Source organism: Aotus nancymaae, unplaced genomic scaffold (genome assembly GCF_030222135.1).
Source record: "Aotus nancymaae isolate 86718 unplaced genomic scaffold, 86718_ANA_hifiasm-v0.15.2.pri h1tg000010l, whole genome shotgun sequence".
In the NCBI taxonomy this organism is placed as follows: domain Eukaryota; kingdom Metazoa; phylum Chordata; class Mammalia; order Primates; family Aotidae; genus Aotus; species Aotus nancymaae.
In genome coordinates, this window is record NW_026988421.1 from 7374 (window position 1) to 27246 (window position 19873).

A 19873-nucleotide genomic window follows, 5' to 3' on the forward strand; every position below is an offset into this window, starting at 1 on the left:
TTTTACATTGGGAGATACTGATATACTTCTAATAACTTTTTGACAAGTTAGACACTTTCGACTTCCTGGAGTAGTTCTTCATTTTAATAATTTTTAGAGAAACAAACTCTTTTGAATGTTAAAATAAATCTCTGGGCCAGGCATGGTGGCTCACGCCTATAATCCCAGCACTTTGGGAGGCTGAGGCAGGTGGATCATGAGGTCAGGAGTTTGACACCAGCCTGACCAACATAGTGAAATCCCATCTCTACTAAAAATACAAAAACTAGCCGGGTGTGGTGGCATGTGCCTGTAATTCCAGCTACTCAGGAGGCTGAGGCAGGAGAATCGCTTGAAGGTTGCCATGAACAGAGACTGTGCCACTGCACTCCAGCCTGGGTGACAGAGTGAGACTGTCTCAAAATAAAAAAATAAATAAATAAGTAAATTCCTGGTACTTCATTCGGCGTAAGAAGCATTTGCTGGCCTTGGAATGTGTGATGGCTACACTGCCGTGCCATTGACTGGACCTGAATCCTGGTGCTGCCTGTGAGCTGAGGCCTGACCCCAGGTGATGACGACACCTTTGAGTCTTCACCTTCCGGGTCCAAGCAGGTGCCTCGGACCTGGAATAATGACTGAGAAGCACAACGGGGAAAAGCTGCCAGGACCCTGACCCTGGGTCAGGCACGAGCAAACCCACCTCCCTCTTCTTTCAGGGAAACACAGCGGGTTGATTGCTGAGCTCTGAGTTTCCGAAGCTGCTAAGTCTTGCCCAGGAGACAGGACACGGTTTTCCTTTCCACACGTTTCCTAAAGAGCTATGCTGTTGCCCCATGTGACGTCAAGGGGCTGGTGTTGAATGCCTTTCTCCTGGAAGCTCTCAGCAGTTCTGCAGCACTTTGAGAGAGGACGGTCTAATTGCTCACGGCGCATTCTCTCATTTCTCCCCATCAGCCAGGAGGCCTGTGCTGGACTCTCCAAGGGCAGTGAATAAATGCCTGTCAGCTGACTGGCGTGGGTGGTGGTAGCACAGCCTTTTTTTCTTCCTTGCAGACTTCCATGTGACCTTCTCAGTTCTGTCTGTCTCTCATCACTGCCAGGAGGAAAATCACATTGAAGGCCGCTGGGGAGCACTTCGCATCTCAGAGCTGGGTTTGATCGATAGCGGCGCTGCACAGGAAGGTATTACCGCCGTGCCTCTCTCGGAGGGTGGAGATATATTGCTTGCTCCCCGAAGTGCTTTAGCGCCCATAGTCTTACAACTTGTTGATTTTCCTCCATAAACTAGTTCTCTCTGCCACTCAAGGGAGGATTTTATGACAACATCATCAGAGTTTGTGGAGAGGCCCAAAGCAAAGAGTATTTAAGCATGTCAGAGTGGACCCCGGAAGTGGCCCCCGGAGAGCCGTCGAGTAAGCACTTCCACGGCAGAATGGCTGAGACGCAGACCCAGTTACGTGCGGAGCCCCTGGTGCCACCCACGTGCCTCCAGGGTACCTGCAGAATCAGTGTCTGTTAAACAGTGCCGGTCATGAAGAGAACTATTTAGGGCAAGGCACACACGTCTGTCACAGGCGTTCTGGGGGTATGCGTCTGTGATTAGGGGCTTTAAAATGATCATCAAACATAGCCTCTCTAAGAAGCACTCATGAGAAACGACGTAAATCTGTTTATCTCAAAAGCCAAACTTTAAGGTCTGATTTTTACAAAGATCAACTGCTTTCAATACGAAAAATCTCTGAATATGTTTTCTCAAGGTAATGGGGAATCAGCTGAGCAGCGCTCTCATTTGAGAACGGTGTCACGGGCCTACGGCCTCCTCGCGGGCTGCCAACTTTCCTGACGGTTTTTCACAACACATCTCTATTTACGTGCCCTTAGAAGATAGGGACGGACGTTTCTGCTGTGATTGCTGTGTGTTTTGTAGGCGCCCACCATGTTGAAAACACAGAGTGCATGGCACAGGATTCAAACACAACCTCAGCTTTCTGTGCACGACCCATCCAGACTTCCTCCCTGGGACCTGCTCTTTGCTGTACTTTAGATAAAATTTAGACCAATTCACTTTTGGCTCATTCTTAGGTAATAAAAAGCCATCCACTCATATCCAGACAAAAAATAGGTCTCAGTTCAGCAGTGAAATTTGTGGAGTGCTGGGTCATGGAGACGCCGAGTAAGCTTCTCTCCTCCCTTCTCTCGGGGCTGCTTTGTGTGGGGTCCGTGAGGGCAGGGGAAGGGTGGGCTCAGCTTCTGTGTGTGCCCCCTTGTCCCTCAATCGGGCGGCTGCTTCTGGTGTCTGTAGGATGGAGCAGAGGGACAGAGCCCCAGGTTCTTTAACACGAGTCCCCCAGGGTGTGGCCGTGTCCCCATCTGCTAGCTCCTTTCTGTGGCGTAGAGGGAGTGACCAGCTATTCCCACTGGTCCGATGAGGAGGCGGAGGTGGGGTGGGGACAGACTGCCGGGCAGGATCAGGGCAGAGACCTGGTGTCCAGGCTCCTTGATGCCTGCTGCACCTTGACAGGGAACGGGCCGTGGGAGTGGTTCTTGCAGAGTTCTGGAAATCCTAATGCAATCCAGGGACTCTGCTTATCTTCCTGAGAGACAGTGAAATATTTCTGCTTCCCTGAAAGCCAGTTTCTTGACTCAGGCTTGGTTCTCCGGTTCAGTGAAAAGCCGGTAGCTCCTTCCCCAAGGCCAACCTTGAAACCGACCCATGCACGGAGCTGCCAGGTTTGAGGGCGTCTCTTGGGGTGGTCATGGCTGTCTGGTAGCCCTGTGGTCAGCACTGGCCGGCCTCTTGTGAAGGAAGAGTGCTCAGTGCAGGCTGTGTGGACACCATCTTGGTGTGACAATGACAGAAGAGGCCAGCCCCGTCAGGGATCCCTGCTCAGCCTGTTTGCTGGCAGCCTGCACTGAGGGCAGACCCGCCACCTGGCCCTGGCGAGAGCCTACAGGCCAGGGCCCTGTGCAGAGTGACAGTGGAAGACAGGCTGGGCATTCCTCCACCCGCTCACTGGATGGAGGGGAGCCGGGGGTGGGATCCTGTGCCTCTGCCGTGTCTGAACTCGGCACCTTTAGGGATGGGGCTTCTGGGACATATCCAGGCTGCCTTGGTGTTGCTGCTCTGCATCTGAAATAAATTTGCTGAGCGATCCAACCCTAATGAGGGCTTCCTCCCAAGGGCGCTGGAGAGGGTTGCCCTGCAGGCCATTTGGCTCCGCAGCCACAAGCCAGACAGGTGCCAATGCCCGCAGAGGACACAAGAGCCGGAGCTATGCAGTGCTTCCCGGAGCTGCGGTGGGGCAGGAAGAAAGGCTAGAAGGTGAGGGTGCCAGCGGGACTCCCAGTCCTGGTTTTCACCCACTTCAATCACAGACGTGTGTCTTGAAGGAGCCACGGGACATCCTTTCTGTGTGCGTGCGTGCATATGCGCATCTGTGCGTTCCGTGCACACACATGTATAAAGGGATTTGCGTTCATTCCCCATCCTCCCTTCTGCCCGGAAGGAACGCACCTGGGCCTGCCTGACTGTGCTGCCCAGTCTTGAGCTCTGGGTCAAGCAAAACAAATCCCTGCTTCCTGAGGGTCCTGCGCTGCGTGACTGGGCCAGGGCTTTCCTTTGAGAACTGATCTGTTGTTTTGGGTTGGTGTGTGGTTAGATGCTTGGGTCTTGCTTTTTATTCTTGGTGTTAAAACACTGCTCTGCCTTGCTGTGCTGCTCTCCCTGAATCTACTTGCACAATGTTGAGTGTTAGATGGACATTTTTGGATAAGATGAAAATGCAACAATCTTCGGAAATTTGCAGAATCTCTTCCTCCCCTGAAACAACTACTTTTCAAAGTGCTGTGGAGTCCAGCACCCTGGAAAAACCAGTGCCCGCTATGGTGACCAGTAAGCCATGGTCGCTGGTGGCATGGAGCCCCTCTCATCCCCTTGGCAGGGCCAGGACCAAGGGCAGCCCGTCATGGCCACCCGCTGGCAGAGCCTCAGCAAGGCTGGTTCTTCCATCCTATACTGGCCCTTTGTCCTTCTTGGGAAGGGCCTGTGTCCTATTCACCCACAACCCATGTGGCCCAGTTCACAAGGCTTGCCCAATGGCATTTTAGATGGCACCCACTATGGGCATAGATGGAGTCCAGGGAGCAGGCTGACATCACCAGAGGAGGCTCCTGACTGCCCTGAGCACTGGGGGTCCCAGAATGCGAGAGAGCAGCCCCAAGATGCCCACGCATACAGCAACAGCACTCCCACCCTGGGCCCACCGGGCTGGGAGTGCTGAGAGCTGTCATGGCCTCACCCTGGTGATTGTCACCAGGTGAACAACAGCCAAGTCTTGGGCCTCCCCCTTTTGGGCTTGTTTCCCGAATGTCATTCTCCAAGAGGCTGAGTGTAGGGTGCAGTGAACACGCCTGCACACACAGGCACAGGAGAGGGATGCCAGGAGGTCGGGCCAGGGAGTCCAGGGGCGCGTGTGTGTCCAGGCCCCTGGCCCCCTGCAAGCCCATTGTCAGCGGCATCCTTGCTTTGGGATGAGAACTTTGTCAGTAGACTTCAATCTAAGGACGAGGCACTGCCACCTTCCTGTGGAACGCACTGTCTCCTGACCAGCTCGAATCCTCAGGGTCACTGTTTGCCTTTGATTGCTGAGGTTTTCCAAGCAACTGTGACAAATGGAATGTTAATGACAATTGCTTTGGTCCAACAGATACAAGGACAGAGCGGGGCCGGGTGGCCCGCCCTCCTGCCCTGATGCTGCACGCACAGAGGAAGAGCCGGGCTGGGGACAAAGAAGACAAGGTCAGTTTTGGGGCTCGTATGTGTGTTTTAAAGATGCAAAACCCTGGGTGTGGAGGACCAGGGCCCGGGACACCCTCACGCCTTTTTCTACGTGGTGTTTGTGAAGTGACTGCCATCTGCTGCGTGAAACGATGGGACCTGGCCCTGGAGGGCCGGGTGGGGCCTGGAGAGCAGGGGGCAGCCCTTGCTGGTCCTGCCAGGCCTGGTCCGCGGCTCCCTGGGGGACTCTGTTGGGATGTCCATTTCCAGAAGGAAGAGAAGACACGCAAGGTAGTCAAATTGCTCAGACACCACTTAGGCAAGATGGAAGCAAAGCCAACACGCTCATTCTAACTTCAGGTCTTCCTCTTTACTGGTTTGCCAAGTGGCATTTTAAAAACTGGCCAGGACAATGCATTTGAAGCATTTCAGGATTTTAATAGTACAGTCTATCCTCTCAATAACCCAAGAGAGTTGCTCTTATTACTACATTTCGAAATCACAAATCACACTTAATCTGCTCTCACCTGTCAAATACACTGAAGGCGCTGGTGGGACTCAGTTCTTTGTCAACATTCTCTCTTACCTCACCTTTAAGGGAATTTCTCTGCCTCGAACCATGCTGTGTGTTCTCTGCTCTGCCTCGAACCGTGCTGTGTGTTCTCTGCTCTGCCTCCAACCGTGCTGTGTGTTCTCTGCTCTGCCTCCAACCGTGCTGTGTGTTCTCTGCTCTGCCTCCAACCATGCTGTGTGTTCTCTGCTCTGCCTCGAACCGTGCTGTGTGTTCTCTGCTCTGCCTCGAACCGTGCTGTGTGTTCTCTGCTCTGCCTCGAACCGTGCTGTGTGTTCTCTGCTCTGCCTCGAACCGTGCTGTGTGTTCTCTGCTCTGCCTCCAACCGTGCTGTGTGTTCTCTGCTCTGCCTCCAACCGTGCTGTGTGTTCTCTGCTCTGCCTCCAACCGTGCTGTGTGTTCTCTGCTCTGCCTCCAACCGTGCTGTGTGTTCTCTGCTCTGCCTGGTTTGGGCTCTGTCTCTCCTCTGAGTTCTTCCGGGACGGAATCGCCGTGCCATTCACCTCTCCTCCCCAGTCAACGGTGCAGATGTTAAATGGTGAAAATCGATCACAAATGTTAGTGCAAATTAAACTTTTGCCCCCTGAGGTGTGATTTTTCCATAGGAGATTAACATCCAAGCTGGAATTACATATTAATTACAGATAGCCTTTCTCGTGCCTTAAATAACTACTTTATCACTGAGTTCTTTGAGTCTAATTCACTTTTATGACTTCAGCGTGGAACAAGAGTTTTATACCATGATTAGCCGTTTTCATCACCAACAGGAAATCATAACCAGCGTGTGTCTCATAGAGAGGACCTCAGTCATTAGCAGCAGAGAACCCAGCCTTGCCAGATTTAAACATTAGTCCCCATCACAAATTGCATGCTACTCTATTTGCCTGAATAATTAGCCGAGGTAATCTACCACTCAGAGACGCCTTGCGGAGTTTCTATTGTTCAATTAACTTCATAATGGAAGTGCCCCCTAGTTTTTCTAATTGGATTGGTAATGTAAACTCTGGTCTTCGTGTATATTTTTTGAGACAAGTGTTTCTGAATATTCCCTGTAATGCCCATTATTACCCCTGACCTTACTTTCTCACAAGAAACAAAGATTTTTCCTACTACTAGAAAATTATAAAAATTTTATTCTTAAACTTACAAACTTAAGGATAACATTATAATATACATTACAAATCATTTGCAAAATATCAAAATGCCAGGATGGACATACGTGAAACAGACCACCCTTAATTCCTGGTAGTCCCTTGTGTGATGTTCAGGAAGATGCCCTTCCCAGGTTCACCCCCACGCGGGAGACTGCGCGGGTCATTTCTGGCTGAGGGCTTTTATCTCTGCGTTTCTTGTCCTTCCCTCCGGGCTGGCATCTCTCAACACTGGCCACTCATTCTGGACAACTCAGTCACCAAGACTCAGCTTCACTCTGTTTTCCAGGGTTCTACCAAACAGCCACATTAGACAGACTTGCTGGTGTGAGCTTTATCTCAATGTTGTCTTACAGACACTTGAGATCCCTTTGACTTTTTATTATAATCTTACACTTCTGTGCTTCCATAATTTAGACTTTCCTTCCTCAGCGCCCTGTTCGAAAGCCAGCTGAGACAGCGCAGAAGGGCCCCCGGCCCAGCACAGCCCTCAGGGACCCACATGTGCTGGGCTTTGACGTAGCACCCCCAGCCTCCTGCGCATGGCTGACGTAGCACTGGGGGCTCCCAAGGAGGTTCCCTTGAGCACTGACTTCGTTCAGGTTTGACTGGTCAAGTGGTTAATCATCTTCCCACCTCCACTGCCTCATAAAGTAACAACATCACCGATGGTAGAAACGGAGGTTCTAAAATGTTAGGATGACTTTCAATTTTTTTTTTAATGAATTGAGTGTTCAAATTGCACCTGACATTCTCAGCTCAGAACCAGGTTGTTGCTTTGATTAAGGCACTGGTATCTTTTAATCCCAACTAATGTTCCCAGCGAGAGAAACATAATCTATCAGAGCATTCTACGTTTGAGATTAAAACCATGGAAACAGCTGGAAGAGGAAAAACGAAAAAAGTTTCTCACACGAGAATTTATTGTACTCCGTGTGAATTCATTTCTTTCTTACGGCTTTCCAAAATTGTGGTGATACTTCCTTATTTTTCTTATTTCTCTTTGTGATATATGGTTCTACTGAACAAAGGTCTGCTGTCTGTCATACATCAATACAGCTAAAGGATTTCGTCTGAATCATGGGCCTCTGTTTATCTTAGAGTTCTGATGGGCCATATTTTTAAAGCTCAAGCAATTTTAATTTTTCTACAAATTCTATACCTAATGAATACTGATCAAGTGTCCCAGCATGGTTTGTTTTTCTCTCTTAATTTTAGGGCATAAATCTTCATTTTATTCTAGGTGATGAATTTTCAAACATTCTTATTTCTTAATGGAAACATGGACCCACTGAGCGTCAGAATCAGAGACCTCCCCAGGGTGCGAAACAGCCCCCATGAGCCCTGCCCCCAGCTGGATGCTGGGGAAAGGAGGGGGCCTGGGGAGGAATCAGACTCTGTGGGACAGAGTCCTTACTTAGGAATATGGGTTTGCTGCTTCCTCCCACCTTGACGGGACCAGGATGTGCCCACCCCAGCTTCGAGGTCCTCTGCCACTAAGTGCTGTTGGTTTCCGTGACTCCCACCACTGGGTCAGCTCATTTCTGGGGATGAAGCCAGTGAGGTTTTCTGTCCCAAAGATGTCAGGCCTCAGATGCCATCTCTTGGCTGCCTCTGGCCATCTCTGCTTCTGGAAAAGCAGGCAGCTTAGATAACTTGGGACAATGAGGGGTGCCTTTGTCCCAGTGATTCCACCCAGTCTGCTGTGCCTTGATTCTGTGTTCCCAGCATGACCTCCCAGCCCAGCCGCTGCCGTGCTGAGGTCATTGTCTTGTGGCTACTGTAAGCAGGCCTGCCCGCAGGAGATTTGTCTATTCGGAAGGATAGACAGTGACCCTTTTTTGCTTGTAATTGAAGATGAGGGTTTAAAATTAAAAGCCGTTCTCCCGTCTCTTTCTGTTGAAAGGAGCCTCCACCGATGCTGGGGGGAGGAGAGGACAGTGCAGCCAGAGGCAACAGGCCGGTGGCCTCCACCCCAGTGCCCGGATCCCCCTGGTAAGACACCCCAAAGCCCGAGAGCCACTAGCAGTGGCTCTGTCTTGTCCTGGCATTTGCTTGATGTCACCAAAGAGACACTGCATGCTTCTCAGCTGTCCTGTGCTTTTAAAAAAATGAACTTGTAACTCCTGGCAGGTATAATTCTGCACCATTGTCACGTTCTGCAGAAAGAAAAAATCGCATTTAAGTGATGAGTTATCCTGGTCTGATCTATTTGTGAATATGTATTAAAATGATAATGCTGTTGCGTATCTGTCAGCGGAAGGCAGCGACTGAGGGGAGCGTGGCAGGCTGTAAGCGTCAAAAGATCTTTCTTCCCTCCACTCCAAGAAGAATCGTCACTGAATGACTGTTAATTTAAGGCGTGCCTGTTCTCTCTGTCCCCCTGCGTGGCTGCCTGCCCTCGGAGCATGCCACACTCCAGACACCCTCCATGAGGGAGCCACGGCCTTTGGTTTTTAAAAATGCCCTTTTATAATGGAGTCATTTGGAAGCAGAATAAAAGGTTATTACAGTAAGAATTAAGTTGAAAGCCGTACGATGAGAGTGCAGCATAGAGCTGGGAGGAACAGACAATTTAAAGAACAGAAATAGCGGCCGCTTGCTCAGCTAATGTGCCAGCCAGGCACAGAAAGCAGCCGGCGAAGGAGCGCAGGGTCCCCCGGCCTCACAGAGTCAGTGAGCACGTCCCTGCTGACCGGGCCCTGACCCTCTGATCATCAGGGTGAACTTGGCTCCAACCCAGACAGAGCGGCACCCCTGCCTGACATGCGATGGCACCCCTGCCTGACATGCGATGGCACCCCTGCCTGACATGCGATGGCACCCCTGCCTGGCATGCGATGGCACCCCTGCCTGGCATGCGATGGCACCCCTGCCTGGCATGCGATGGCACCCCTGCCTGGCATGCGATGGCACCCCTGCCTGGCATGCGATGGCACCCCTGCCTGACACGCTATGGTCAGTGTTGGTGGCAGGCACTTGGCGCCTCCAGCCTTCCATCTGCAGCTGAAGCTCCTTTGCACCCTGGGGACGCCTCGGGTAAGGCCTCCTTGTGCTAATATCATGCTGTTTTCCGACAACTCATTCTCCGACCCTTACAATTTAACTCGATTCTGATGCCAACTACTGGGAGTCAGAGTCAAACCCCACAGGCTGGGACTCAGTCCTTCAGGCTGCCCTCCGCTTGAGACATCGGCTGCAAACGGGGTCTCCCGGCTGTCTGTACATCTGCCCAGCTGACCACAGACGGGGGGTCCCCACGACCTCCTCTCTACTTCATGATGATTTGCTAGGATACCTCGCAGAACTCAGGAAGTGCTTTACTTATGATGACAATTGTATTGTCAAGGATACAGCTCAGGAACCGCCAGTGGAAGCAGTGCTCGGGGTAAGGCGTGGGCCTGACTGAGCTTCTGGGCCTCGCCGGTACTGCCCTCCCCGTGCCGCAGCGTTCACCAGCCAGGAAGCACCTCGAACCTCGTTGTTTAGGATTTTAACAGAGATGTAACTGCATAGGCATGACTGATGGAATCATCAGCCAAGTGAGGGGGCGCAGAGGGGCTGCGGAGGCTGAAAGCTGTGACCCTCCAGGCACGTGGTTGGTGTCTCTGGAGACCAGCGCCCTTCCTGAAGCTACTCAGGGGGCTGACGTCCCTTCATTTGTGCAGCCTCAGGCATGGCCAGGGACTTGGTAGGAATAACGAGGTGCTTTCATTGCTCAGGAAATTCTAAGGGTTCCGGGAGCTCTGTGTCGGGAATCTGGAAAAGGCCATGTACATGCATGTGCTGCCCAGTGATGGGGGTCTGTTCTGGGAATGCCTCCTCAGGCAAAGGCATCCGACATCCTTTCATGCACAGCGCAGGCTGCGCTCACACAGGCCTGGTGGCACGGCCTCCTGCACGCCTGGGCCACGTGGCGTAGATGGTGGCTCCCAGGCTGCAGACCACCTCGCTGGCTGCACGGAGCACTGCAGGCAGCTGTGATACACTGGTGAGTATGGGTGTGTCTGAACACATCCAAACATAGAGAAGGTACCGTAACATTCGGTAATCTGACGGTGACATTCGGTATTGAGATCTGACAGTGACATTCGGTATTGTGATCTGACAGTGACATTTGGTATTATAATCTGACGGTGACATTCGGTATTATAATCTGACGGTGACATTTGGTATTATAATCTGACGGTGACATTCGGTATTGTGATCTGACTGTGACATTCGGTATTATGATCTGATGGTGACATTCGGGTTTATAATCTGATGCTGACATTCGGTATTGTGATCTGACGGTGACATTCGGTATTATAATCTGATGGTGACATCGGTATTATAATCTGATGGTGACATTCGATATTATAATCTGATGTTGACATTCGGTATTATAATCTGATGGTGACATTTGGTATTGTGATCTGATGGTGACATTTGGTATTATGATCTGACGTTGACATTCGGTATTATAATCTGACGGTGACATTTGGTATTGTGATCTGATGGTGACATTTGGTATTATTATCTGATGGTGACATTCGGTATTATAATCTAATGGTGACATTCGGTATTATAATCTGATGGTGACATTTGGTATTGTGATCTGACAGTGATATTCAGTATTGTAATCTGACTGACCACCATAGGTGCCGTGGGTCTGTGGTTGAAGAAATGTCACTTTGTGGCACATAACTACATGTACATTTTACGAGGCCACAAACTCGGTTTGGGAGCTTCGACAAGCAAACTCTGAAACGTCTCCGAGGCAGGCACACGGCAGCAGGTCGCACTGGGGACTGGGAAAAGTTCCGGAGGACCCCGTGGAATCCTCACACAACTCCGCCAGGCCCCCCTGGGGGGTTGCAGGTTTCCAGAAGACTTGGCTTTGAGCACCAGAGCCTTCTCACTGTGCAGCCTGCGGCTTTCTTCCCTTGAGCACCAGAGCCTTCTCACTGTGCAGCCTGCGGCTTTCTTCCCTTGAGCACCAGAGCCTTCTCACTGTGCAGCCTGCGGCTTTCTACTCCAGCGATATTGTGTTACCACGAGCGGTGCTTTGTGGGATCCAGTAAATCAGAACGGGTCCCTCCCTGGCTGCTGCACTCCCCTCCCTTGGTGCAGGTCCTTGCCTGTGAATTTTGAGTAGGTGAGGAAGTCTGTTGATCGCTGCATGATCACACCTGAAATGCACCGTCACCGCAGCAACAGATGCTCAGGCACGGGAGCAGAACCAGGGAGCTCGGCCCCCGCCCAGGACGAGGACTTAGTGGGTCCTTGTGGGTTTCTGAGGGTGGAGCAGCTAAGCCCAGGGTGCTTGCAGATGAGGGAATGAATGGGGGGTGCTGGGGATTAGATGTAAGGTGGCTGGGGTCAGAGGGAGTGGCTGAGTGTAGGGCTGCGGGCCTGAGGTGACGTGGGTGAGGACTTGGGCCTGAGAGTACAAAAGGAGGGTGGCCGAGGCCCCACGGCCCTGCAGGCTTGCCTGGTCTGCACAGTGACAGGTGCCACTATGGCAGCGGTCGAGTGTAGGTTCCTGGCCATGTCGTCTTTAACTTGCAAGCGTGATGGAGAGAGGGGGTTCCCCAGGGAGCCCCAGGTGGGCGCCTCCTGTCCTACAGGAGTAGCTAAACACCTGCGAGTGGACGGAGAAGCTTCGTGCTGGAGCACACTGCTCACATCAGACCTAGGCCTGCCGCTGGGGCCTGTGCGGTGTCATCACAGAGGGTGGCGACGTGGCTGGTGCTGCACTGCATGTCTCGTTTCGTGCCTTTGGTCTAACCTCAGCCCCACCTGAATGGAGAGCGAGCAAGGCTTGGAATAAGGATGTGAGTGTTGGCAGCCCTCCACCATACCCCAGAGGGCGGGTTTGCACTTACCCTTAACAGTGGGGGCACCCTTGCCATTGCAGAGCGAAGGGCCACTCTAGGTCCCAGCTTCCCCTGAGCCACGTGCTCTGTCAAGGAGGGCTTTGCGTGCCCCGTAGTGTGACGTCCTCACTAATCTCAGCATGACACACGCAGATCTGGGAACGGCACACTCTCCTCACGCTGCAGCCCACATCCAGGAAAAGCTCTGTCTGCCATGAGGTGGGGTGGGGGGTGGGGCTGTGCCTATTTCACCCAATTAGCCGAATCATCTGCTGCCATCTCGTTTATAGAGATTCGCTAGTCGTCGGTCTTTCCCCGACTGGGGCCTCAGCTGGTGCCATGAGGAGACAGCTGGGAGCTCCAGGGACAGGAGTGGGGGCTGTCATCCGTCTTATTTCCCTCACCCATTTGATACAGCCCATGCTTAGAAAGGGCGTCCCTGATAGAGGATGTTTCGGAGACTGTGGCTGCCTTGAACTTTCTATGAAGACCACAGGAGGTCTCAGCAGGGGCTTGGCAGAGCCGCCAGGACTAAGGAGGCATGCGGCATTGGGGAGTGTCCCAGCAACAGCTTCTGCCAGAGGCACAGCGGCCCATCACTGCCCAAATAGATGAGCTGCTTGGTCTCTGTCTCAGCCATGGAAGGCTGAGACTCAGAGGCCAAGCCCATGCTGCTCCGTAAGGCCCTGGCACGTGGCTGTGTAAGGCCCTGGCACACTGTGGTTTGCCTATTCTCTCCGACCTCACAAAAGGGAGCCCTCTGCCCGGGGCACACTGCCCTTTTCCTGCTGAGACCCTGAACGTGAGTGAGAAGGCGCCTGCCCCGCAGAAGGTCGTCGTGGCCGAGTGTAAAGCAGGAAAAGGTCTTGTGCTTGGGGCTCGGGGCTGCAGTGGAGGTGGGTGGGAAGGATGGTGGCCGGGGGCGGGTCTTAGAAGGTCAATTCAGAGTCACCTGGGGGACCCCGCAGGAACTGCCAGCTGAAACAGTGGCGGGGTGAGCTGGCAGGGCTACAGAGGAAGTTCTGATGGCTCTCAGGTGACTCTCTGTCCTCTCCTGACCAAGCCCAGTGCTCACTGCCTGTGTCTTGGGCAATCTCCTTCTGTCCGTCCCAGACGCTGCGTCCTCTCTGCCATGGTCCACTTGGCGGTCAGAGACCAGGCCCCCCATAGCCAGGCAGGGGTGATGGTCCAGGTGGCCAGCTCAGGTCAGATCCCAGAACCAGACCCTCTGTCTATGAAAGTGTAGACCTCAGCCTTCTCCTAAGGAAGCCTGGCTTCCAGAGGTTTCCACGTAGATGGGGCCAGCCAAGCGGGCTGGGCTAAAGCAGGTTCAGAGAGAGTTCCTCCTGCGTATCACAGAGCCGTCTGGGGGCAGCTGGAATTGCAATGATAAGGAGGTAAGGAGTTTGGAATCCACTCAAAACATCTGCAGCAAAAATCAGACGAGTCTTGCTCTTGGTTAATGTTTCCGTGTAGTTATTAAATACATTTTGAATAAAACAGGGGCTGAGAAACAGAGTGTGTGAGAAGGCAGCAGAGCGAATATGCCCCCCATCTCCTGTGCGCGGTTTTTGGGAATAAACTCACTTTCGAAGGTGAAACTCCTCCAGCACTTTTCTGATTTGCTTCTGCTCTTGGGAAAGCATCTTAGAAAGCAATAAGGTGCTGGAAACTGGTTTAAACTGATGAGAGCAGAAGGGTGATGTTCCTCCCGTTTGCTGCAGGAGCCGGTGCTCCCTGCTGGAGCTCAGTGAATCCGTAAGGAATGCCATCAGCAGATAGGCGCCATCCTTAGCGATTCTTACCTATGTGGGAGTCTCTCTGCTGCTCTCCCTGCCGGGAGACGGCCAGATGCAGAGCCTCCTTGAAAGTATTAATGTAACGCTAAGCGCTTGAGAAATGAAAAATCAATACCCTGATGGGGAATAAAAATGAAGAAGGAGCCATCTACTCACTCTTGTCTAACTGCCTGGGCCAGTTTAGCCACTAAAAATGGTGCCAAAGTTCAGAGTAACTTCTGTAGCCAACTCTGCCATCTGGAAACCTATTCAGCTTTACACAGCTGGGCAGTTTCAAGGATGCTGTGTCCCAGGCATAGTATTCTAAGGAGGATAAAGGAAATGAAGGCAGTGCATTTGCTTTCTTTCATGCAAGATGAAATCCTAGCCTCCTCTAGAGAAGACAGACCTTGTGGCGTGGCCATAGAGGCAATGAAACTTGAATTATTTATTTTTTCAAATCTTCTTTTATGCGTGTTAACACTAGAATAGCATTATTTTGGTCTCCTTAGGAATTTCTATATCTTCTTTTTTTGTAATTTGGCTTTAGACACAAGTAGTAATTTTGGGGGAATTAAAACACTCCCCCTTATTGGGAGGTAATAAAAATGTTTTTGGGGTGTTGATGACATGGGAAAATTTTAATAGTAATTCCTCACGAAGTGTAAAATCCATAGCTTTTGGCTTAAGCATCAATAAAAGTCAAAAAGAATGATAAATCAGCATCTTAAAATTATTTTAAAGATTACAGATTTACAAGTAATTAGCTACTTTTATGAAATTAAAAATATATATTAAATACTGGTTTTAACATTGTATTATTTTCTAAAAAAATTTAGATTGCCACAGTGCAGGTTGTATGTCATGGTCTGTTGATAGCACAGATCAAAGTTCTTTTTAAAATGACTTGGGAGGATAGGAACGTGAGCTTTGGGAAAGACGAGACACGTCGCGCCCGTCAGGAAGTTGGCAGTTTCAGAAGGCACCACTTTCTAGCAAAGCTGATTCGTGCTTTATCCTAAGAGGCAAAAGTAGTTAAAAGGTAAGAGGTACGGCGCATTATCAGAGTGAATGTGCCGTGTTCCTCTGATGTTAGTGTGTCTAGCCCTGAAGCCAGCGGCTGATTCTGCATTGCTGCCTTGGAGAGGTGAGAGGTGTGGGCAGACGCCAGCCGAGAGGTGTGATTTCTGGGCCGTTGTAGGTGTCAGCATCTTTCAAATGGCTGTTTTGTATTTCGAAATCCCATTAACATGCCTTGGTTCTCCTGATTTTTTGTCAATGACTTGTCCTTAATTCTGACTTCATTTGATATTTCAGTACCTGTTGGTAACATCTTTTTTATTAGTTCATAATTATTTATTAGGCATGACATTTGAAAAACTGTTTTTCTGGATTTTCTAAATACAGGCATTGAACATGTTTGGCTTAAAAAAATTAGTCTCAAAATCATGTTCTGAGATGAAGTTGGTAGAACTTTTCTAAAAAGAAGGAACAAGTTTCCCAAGGCATAACACGTTTGGATGATGTTCAAGAAAGAAAAGGTGATTAGAAATTATGGTTATTAAGAGAGATGTGTCGGTTTCATTCTTCCTTGACTTGCAATTGCTCTGGCTAAGCTGAGGGACGACACATCACTCTTCTCTGAATATGTAGCACTGAAGATAAACCAAATGTCACTTCGGCCCTTTTGCACAATTGAGTCTTTTATTATGTCAGAGAAGGGACAGGAGGAGTCGCTTGTCGGGGGGGGACTCTAATGTTGAATTAAATGTCAGTGTGGTTTAGTGAGCAGGGAGGAGTCGGCGGGGAAACTGCCATTTAGCTCCCATTTGAGAGACCGTGGAGGGAGCAGCCCCTGGAGTGGGGGGTGAGCCATGGGCTGTGCCACCTCCAGTTCCCTCTGGGCTGATTTTCACGGGTCCCCAGGCCACCCTGCTTTCATCCCCGGGCAGCCACTGGCTCTGGGACGTGCTGTCGGCCCCCGCCTGCATTGGGCAGGTAGCAATTCTACCCATCTTAGACTGGCAGGGAGATCAGAAATTGGATAAGCCCCTGGGGTTCGAGGAAAGCCAGGACTCTGATGGGTACCAGAGCAGGGTGGCATCCCTTCTGAGCTCTGTAAAGACAGACTCTATGGGAGCCCTCAGCCCGGGTGGAGCCCAGCTCTCCACAGAAACCTGTGTTCTCAGAGCCTGCCTGGGCCAGGAGCTGCCCTCCAGACAAGCCTCCTTACATCTGTGCTGCAAGGCTGGGCAGAGCTGGCTGGGCCCTGAGCAGCCTCGGCTCACCCTAGCCAGGGAATGGTGTTTCCCTGCTGCTCATTATTTAACAGGGACAAAATCCATGTATGTGAAATAACTAAAGATGGATTGGTAAAATCTTTTAAGAATTATGCCAAGAAGTCAACAGTGATGCCTTCAGGAGCACCGACACCTGAGCCCAAGGCGAGGGGAGCTCTGTTTTCAGCCAAGAAGCATTTGCTGTTGGTGCAGCACGGGGATGTCCCACTCACTTGTCCCCCAGCTCCCTTCCACTCTCTCCCTGGTGCTCTTTCCTGGCATCTTTTTTACCTCAAAGGAGGAAGGAGGGGAGCCGTGCTCTCGGGAGGCCAAAGCCGCACCCCCAGGCTCCTGGACTCTCCCCGGGCAGAGGAGCAGCGGCCAGTGCCTGGACGACCTTCTGCCTACAACGTCACTAGCCCGACTGGCTTTCGAGAAAGGACAGCAAGACTGCCCATGGCCTGAAGCGGAGAAGCCACACACCCACGCGGCAGGTGCTCAGCCCAGGCGGCCCCTGCAGCCTTAGAACAGCACACCTGTGAGTAGCCGCGTCCTCGTCTTGTGTATCCGGGCCTTCTTCTCGAAGTGAAGGTTGGAGCCATGGCCAGACACGGCCGGGCTGGAGAACCTACTCAGGAGGGAAGGAAGGCGGGAGGAAGGTGGCCACACGCTCCTCCTGGAGTCCTTATGAGCCCTAGTACCTCACCCCGCTGCCAGGTGAATGGGCCTGGGCCACTCAGTCTGGCCCAGGTCAGCCCCTTGCCAGATACAAAACCCCAGAGAAGGCGCCGGGGTGGGGGTGGGACGAGGAGGGGGAGAGAAGATGGCAAAGGGCACTGGGCGTGGTCTTTCCTTCTGAGAGCTCAACCCCGGCGGCCTGGCCTCAGGAGTGTGTGTGGTGCTGTCCAGCCCCAGGACTCACCTGGAGCAGGGCACTCAGGGATGTAAGACGGATGGAGACAGACAGGCACCCATGGGAGGCGCTGTGTGGGGGGACTGGAAGGGGCGCACTCCTTCCCCGCCAGCTAGCTGATTCTGAAACTTGGGGTCCTGCTGTTTGCAGGATGGGTGTGGGAATCCTTTCATACAACAAAGCAACAACCCCAGGGTTCGTTCGACGAAACCCAGATCTTCCTGCATTGCAGCTGCTCGGTGTGGACGTGCTGTACCAGACTTAAATAACTGAGACACTAACCATATCCTCTGGGATACGGGGACAGTTAGAGAGAGGAGGGAATATGGCAGGCGTCCAGAAATTACAGTGATTAAACAAGGGGAGCACATACGTATTACCTAGAATGGGCATAAGATGGTACATAAAATTAATTCTGCGTGTTACAGCTGCTCCGTCTAGTGGAAGCCAACCATGACGAGAGGATGGGTGGATTTCTCCTGGGGAACTGCATTTATTTACCGGCTGCCAGTTCTGGTTCAACTCCATGCATTTCCCCAGGGCTCAGGAGCTGGACTTTCTGTGGCCTGGATATAAATGGGTGGCATGTCAATTGCCATTGCTTCGCCATCTCCTGGATGTAATCTCTTACCAAGTCCTGATTAGCTCCACCCCTCCCTGGCGTGAGAAGGTGGGTGATGCTGAGTTAGGGAATTGCCAGCTGTTTCCCCACACTTTGGGGCACTCCAGGGTGCTGTCTGCTCCCAGCATAAGAAGGCACCCTGGGCCTCTCTGCACCTGAGAACCAGGGACTTAGGGTCAGCACATCCCGAGGCATTTACAAGAAAGGCTGGCCTAGGATCTGAGAGGAATTGGGCTGAATAAATATAAATCCCCAAATGTAAAGCCTCTTTCTTGTTAATAGCAAAGCTCGTAGGGCAGCTGGAAAATTCCTCAGAAAGTCGATGAGAAAATGACGCAGCCAGTGGATGGGGCCACCTGGGGCCTTCCACCAGGACTCTGGAATGCAGGTTTCCAGCGTCTCAGTGCATTCAGTCCTCTAGGGAAAGAGCACACAGGACTTAGGGTGAGCAGCCCAGCAGAGGAGCGAGGAAACCCAGCTTCCTCACACTGCCCTGGCCTTTGGTGAACATGCTTTGGTTTTCCATGGAAACCAGGGCCCCCGGGAAATTCCGGTGGGTCCTGCTGCCCTGGCTGGAGATGAGTCTAAGCCAGGCAGCCCCGCCCTTTCCTCCCTCTGCTAGAGGAAGCCACGTGCCCAGCATCCTCACACGCTACTCAGCCTAGTGTTGGGGAGGCTTCAGTGGGACTGTCAATTCTGCTGCACCTCTTCCTGGACCCACCAGCACTGACGCCGGCTTGGGCCCTCCTGAATGAATCTGCCTGCCCACACCTAATATGGGCCGGCTCTGTGTCCCCTCCCAAATCTCACCTTGAATTATAATCCCCATAATCCCGATGTGTCCAGGACAGGACCAGGTGGAGGTAATTGAATCATGGGGGCAGTTTCCCCCATGCTGTTCTCATGATAGTGAGTTCTCATGAGATCTGATGGTTTTATAAGCGTCTGACATTTCCCATGCTGGCACTCATTCTCTCTCCTGCCACCCTGTGAAGTGGTGCCTTTTACCATGATTGTAAGTTTCCTGAGGCCTCCCCAGCCATGTGGAACTGTAAGTCAATCAAACCTCTTTTTTTTATAAATTACCCAGTCTTGGGTATTTCTTTATAGCAATACCATGAGTATGGACTAATACAGTAAATTCTTACTAGGAGTGGAGTGTGGTTATAAGGATACCTGAAAATGTGCAAGCAACTTTGGAACTGGGTAACAGGAAGAGATTGGAACAGTTTGGAGGGCTCAGAAGAAGATAGCAAAATGTGGAATAGTTTGTAACTTCCTAGAGACTTGGAAGGCTTAAAAGACAGGAAGATGTGGGAAAGTTTGGAACTTTCTAGAGAGTTGGAGGGCTCAAAAGACAGGAAGATGTGGAAAAGTTTGGAACTTTCTAGGGACTTGTTGAATGGCTTTGATCTTGGTAGTGGTATTGACAGTGAAGTCCAGGCTAACGTGGTCTCAGGTGGAGATGAGGTACTTGTTGGGAACTGGAGCAGAGTTCACTCTTGCTATGCTTTAGCAGAGACTGGAGACTTTTTGCCCCTGCCCTAGAGATCTGTGGAACTTTGAACTTGAGCGAGATGATTTAGGGTATCTGGTGGAAGAAATTTCTAAGTGGCAAAGCATTCAAGAAAAGGAAGAGCATAAAAGTTTGGAAAATTTGCAGCCTGACCGTGTGATAGAAAAGAGAAACCCATTTTCAGAGGAGCAATTTAAGCCAGCTGCAGAAATTTACATAAATGACAAGGAACCAAATGTTAATCACCAAGGCAATGGAGAAAATGTCTCCAGGGCATGTCAGAGACCTTCGCGGCAAATCCTGACATTACAGACCTGGAGGCCTAGGAGGAAACAATTGTTTCTGTGGGCCCAGGGCCCCCCTTGCTCTGTGCAGCCGTGGGGCAAGGTGCCCTGCATCCTAGCTGCTTCAGCTTCAGCCATGGTG

General features: G+C 51.4%; 1 protein-coding gene across 1 annotated transcript in view; it reads left to right on the forward strand.

The window, feature by feature from the left end:
- Positions 1 to 1351: 1351 nt before the first annotated feature.
- Positions 1352 to 19873, forward strand: part of LOC105727849 (transcription elongation regulator 1-like protein) — a 74629-nt gene continuing 56107 nt past the window's right edge. Inside the window, exons 1-4 of the mRNA XM_064373724.1 lie at positions 1352 to 1475; positions 3206 to 3304; positions 4689 to 4780; positions 8388 to 8476. Of these exons, the coding sequence (XP_064229794.1) occupies positions 1352 to 1475; positions 3206 to 3304; positions 4689 to 4780; positions 8388 to 8476 (404 nt within the window). The remainder of the gene's footprint in view (positions 1476 to 3205; positions 3305 to 4688; positions 4781 to 8387; positions 8477 to 19873) is intronic.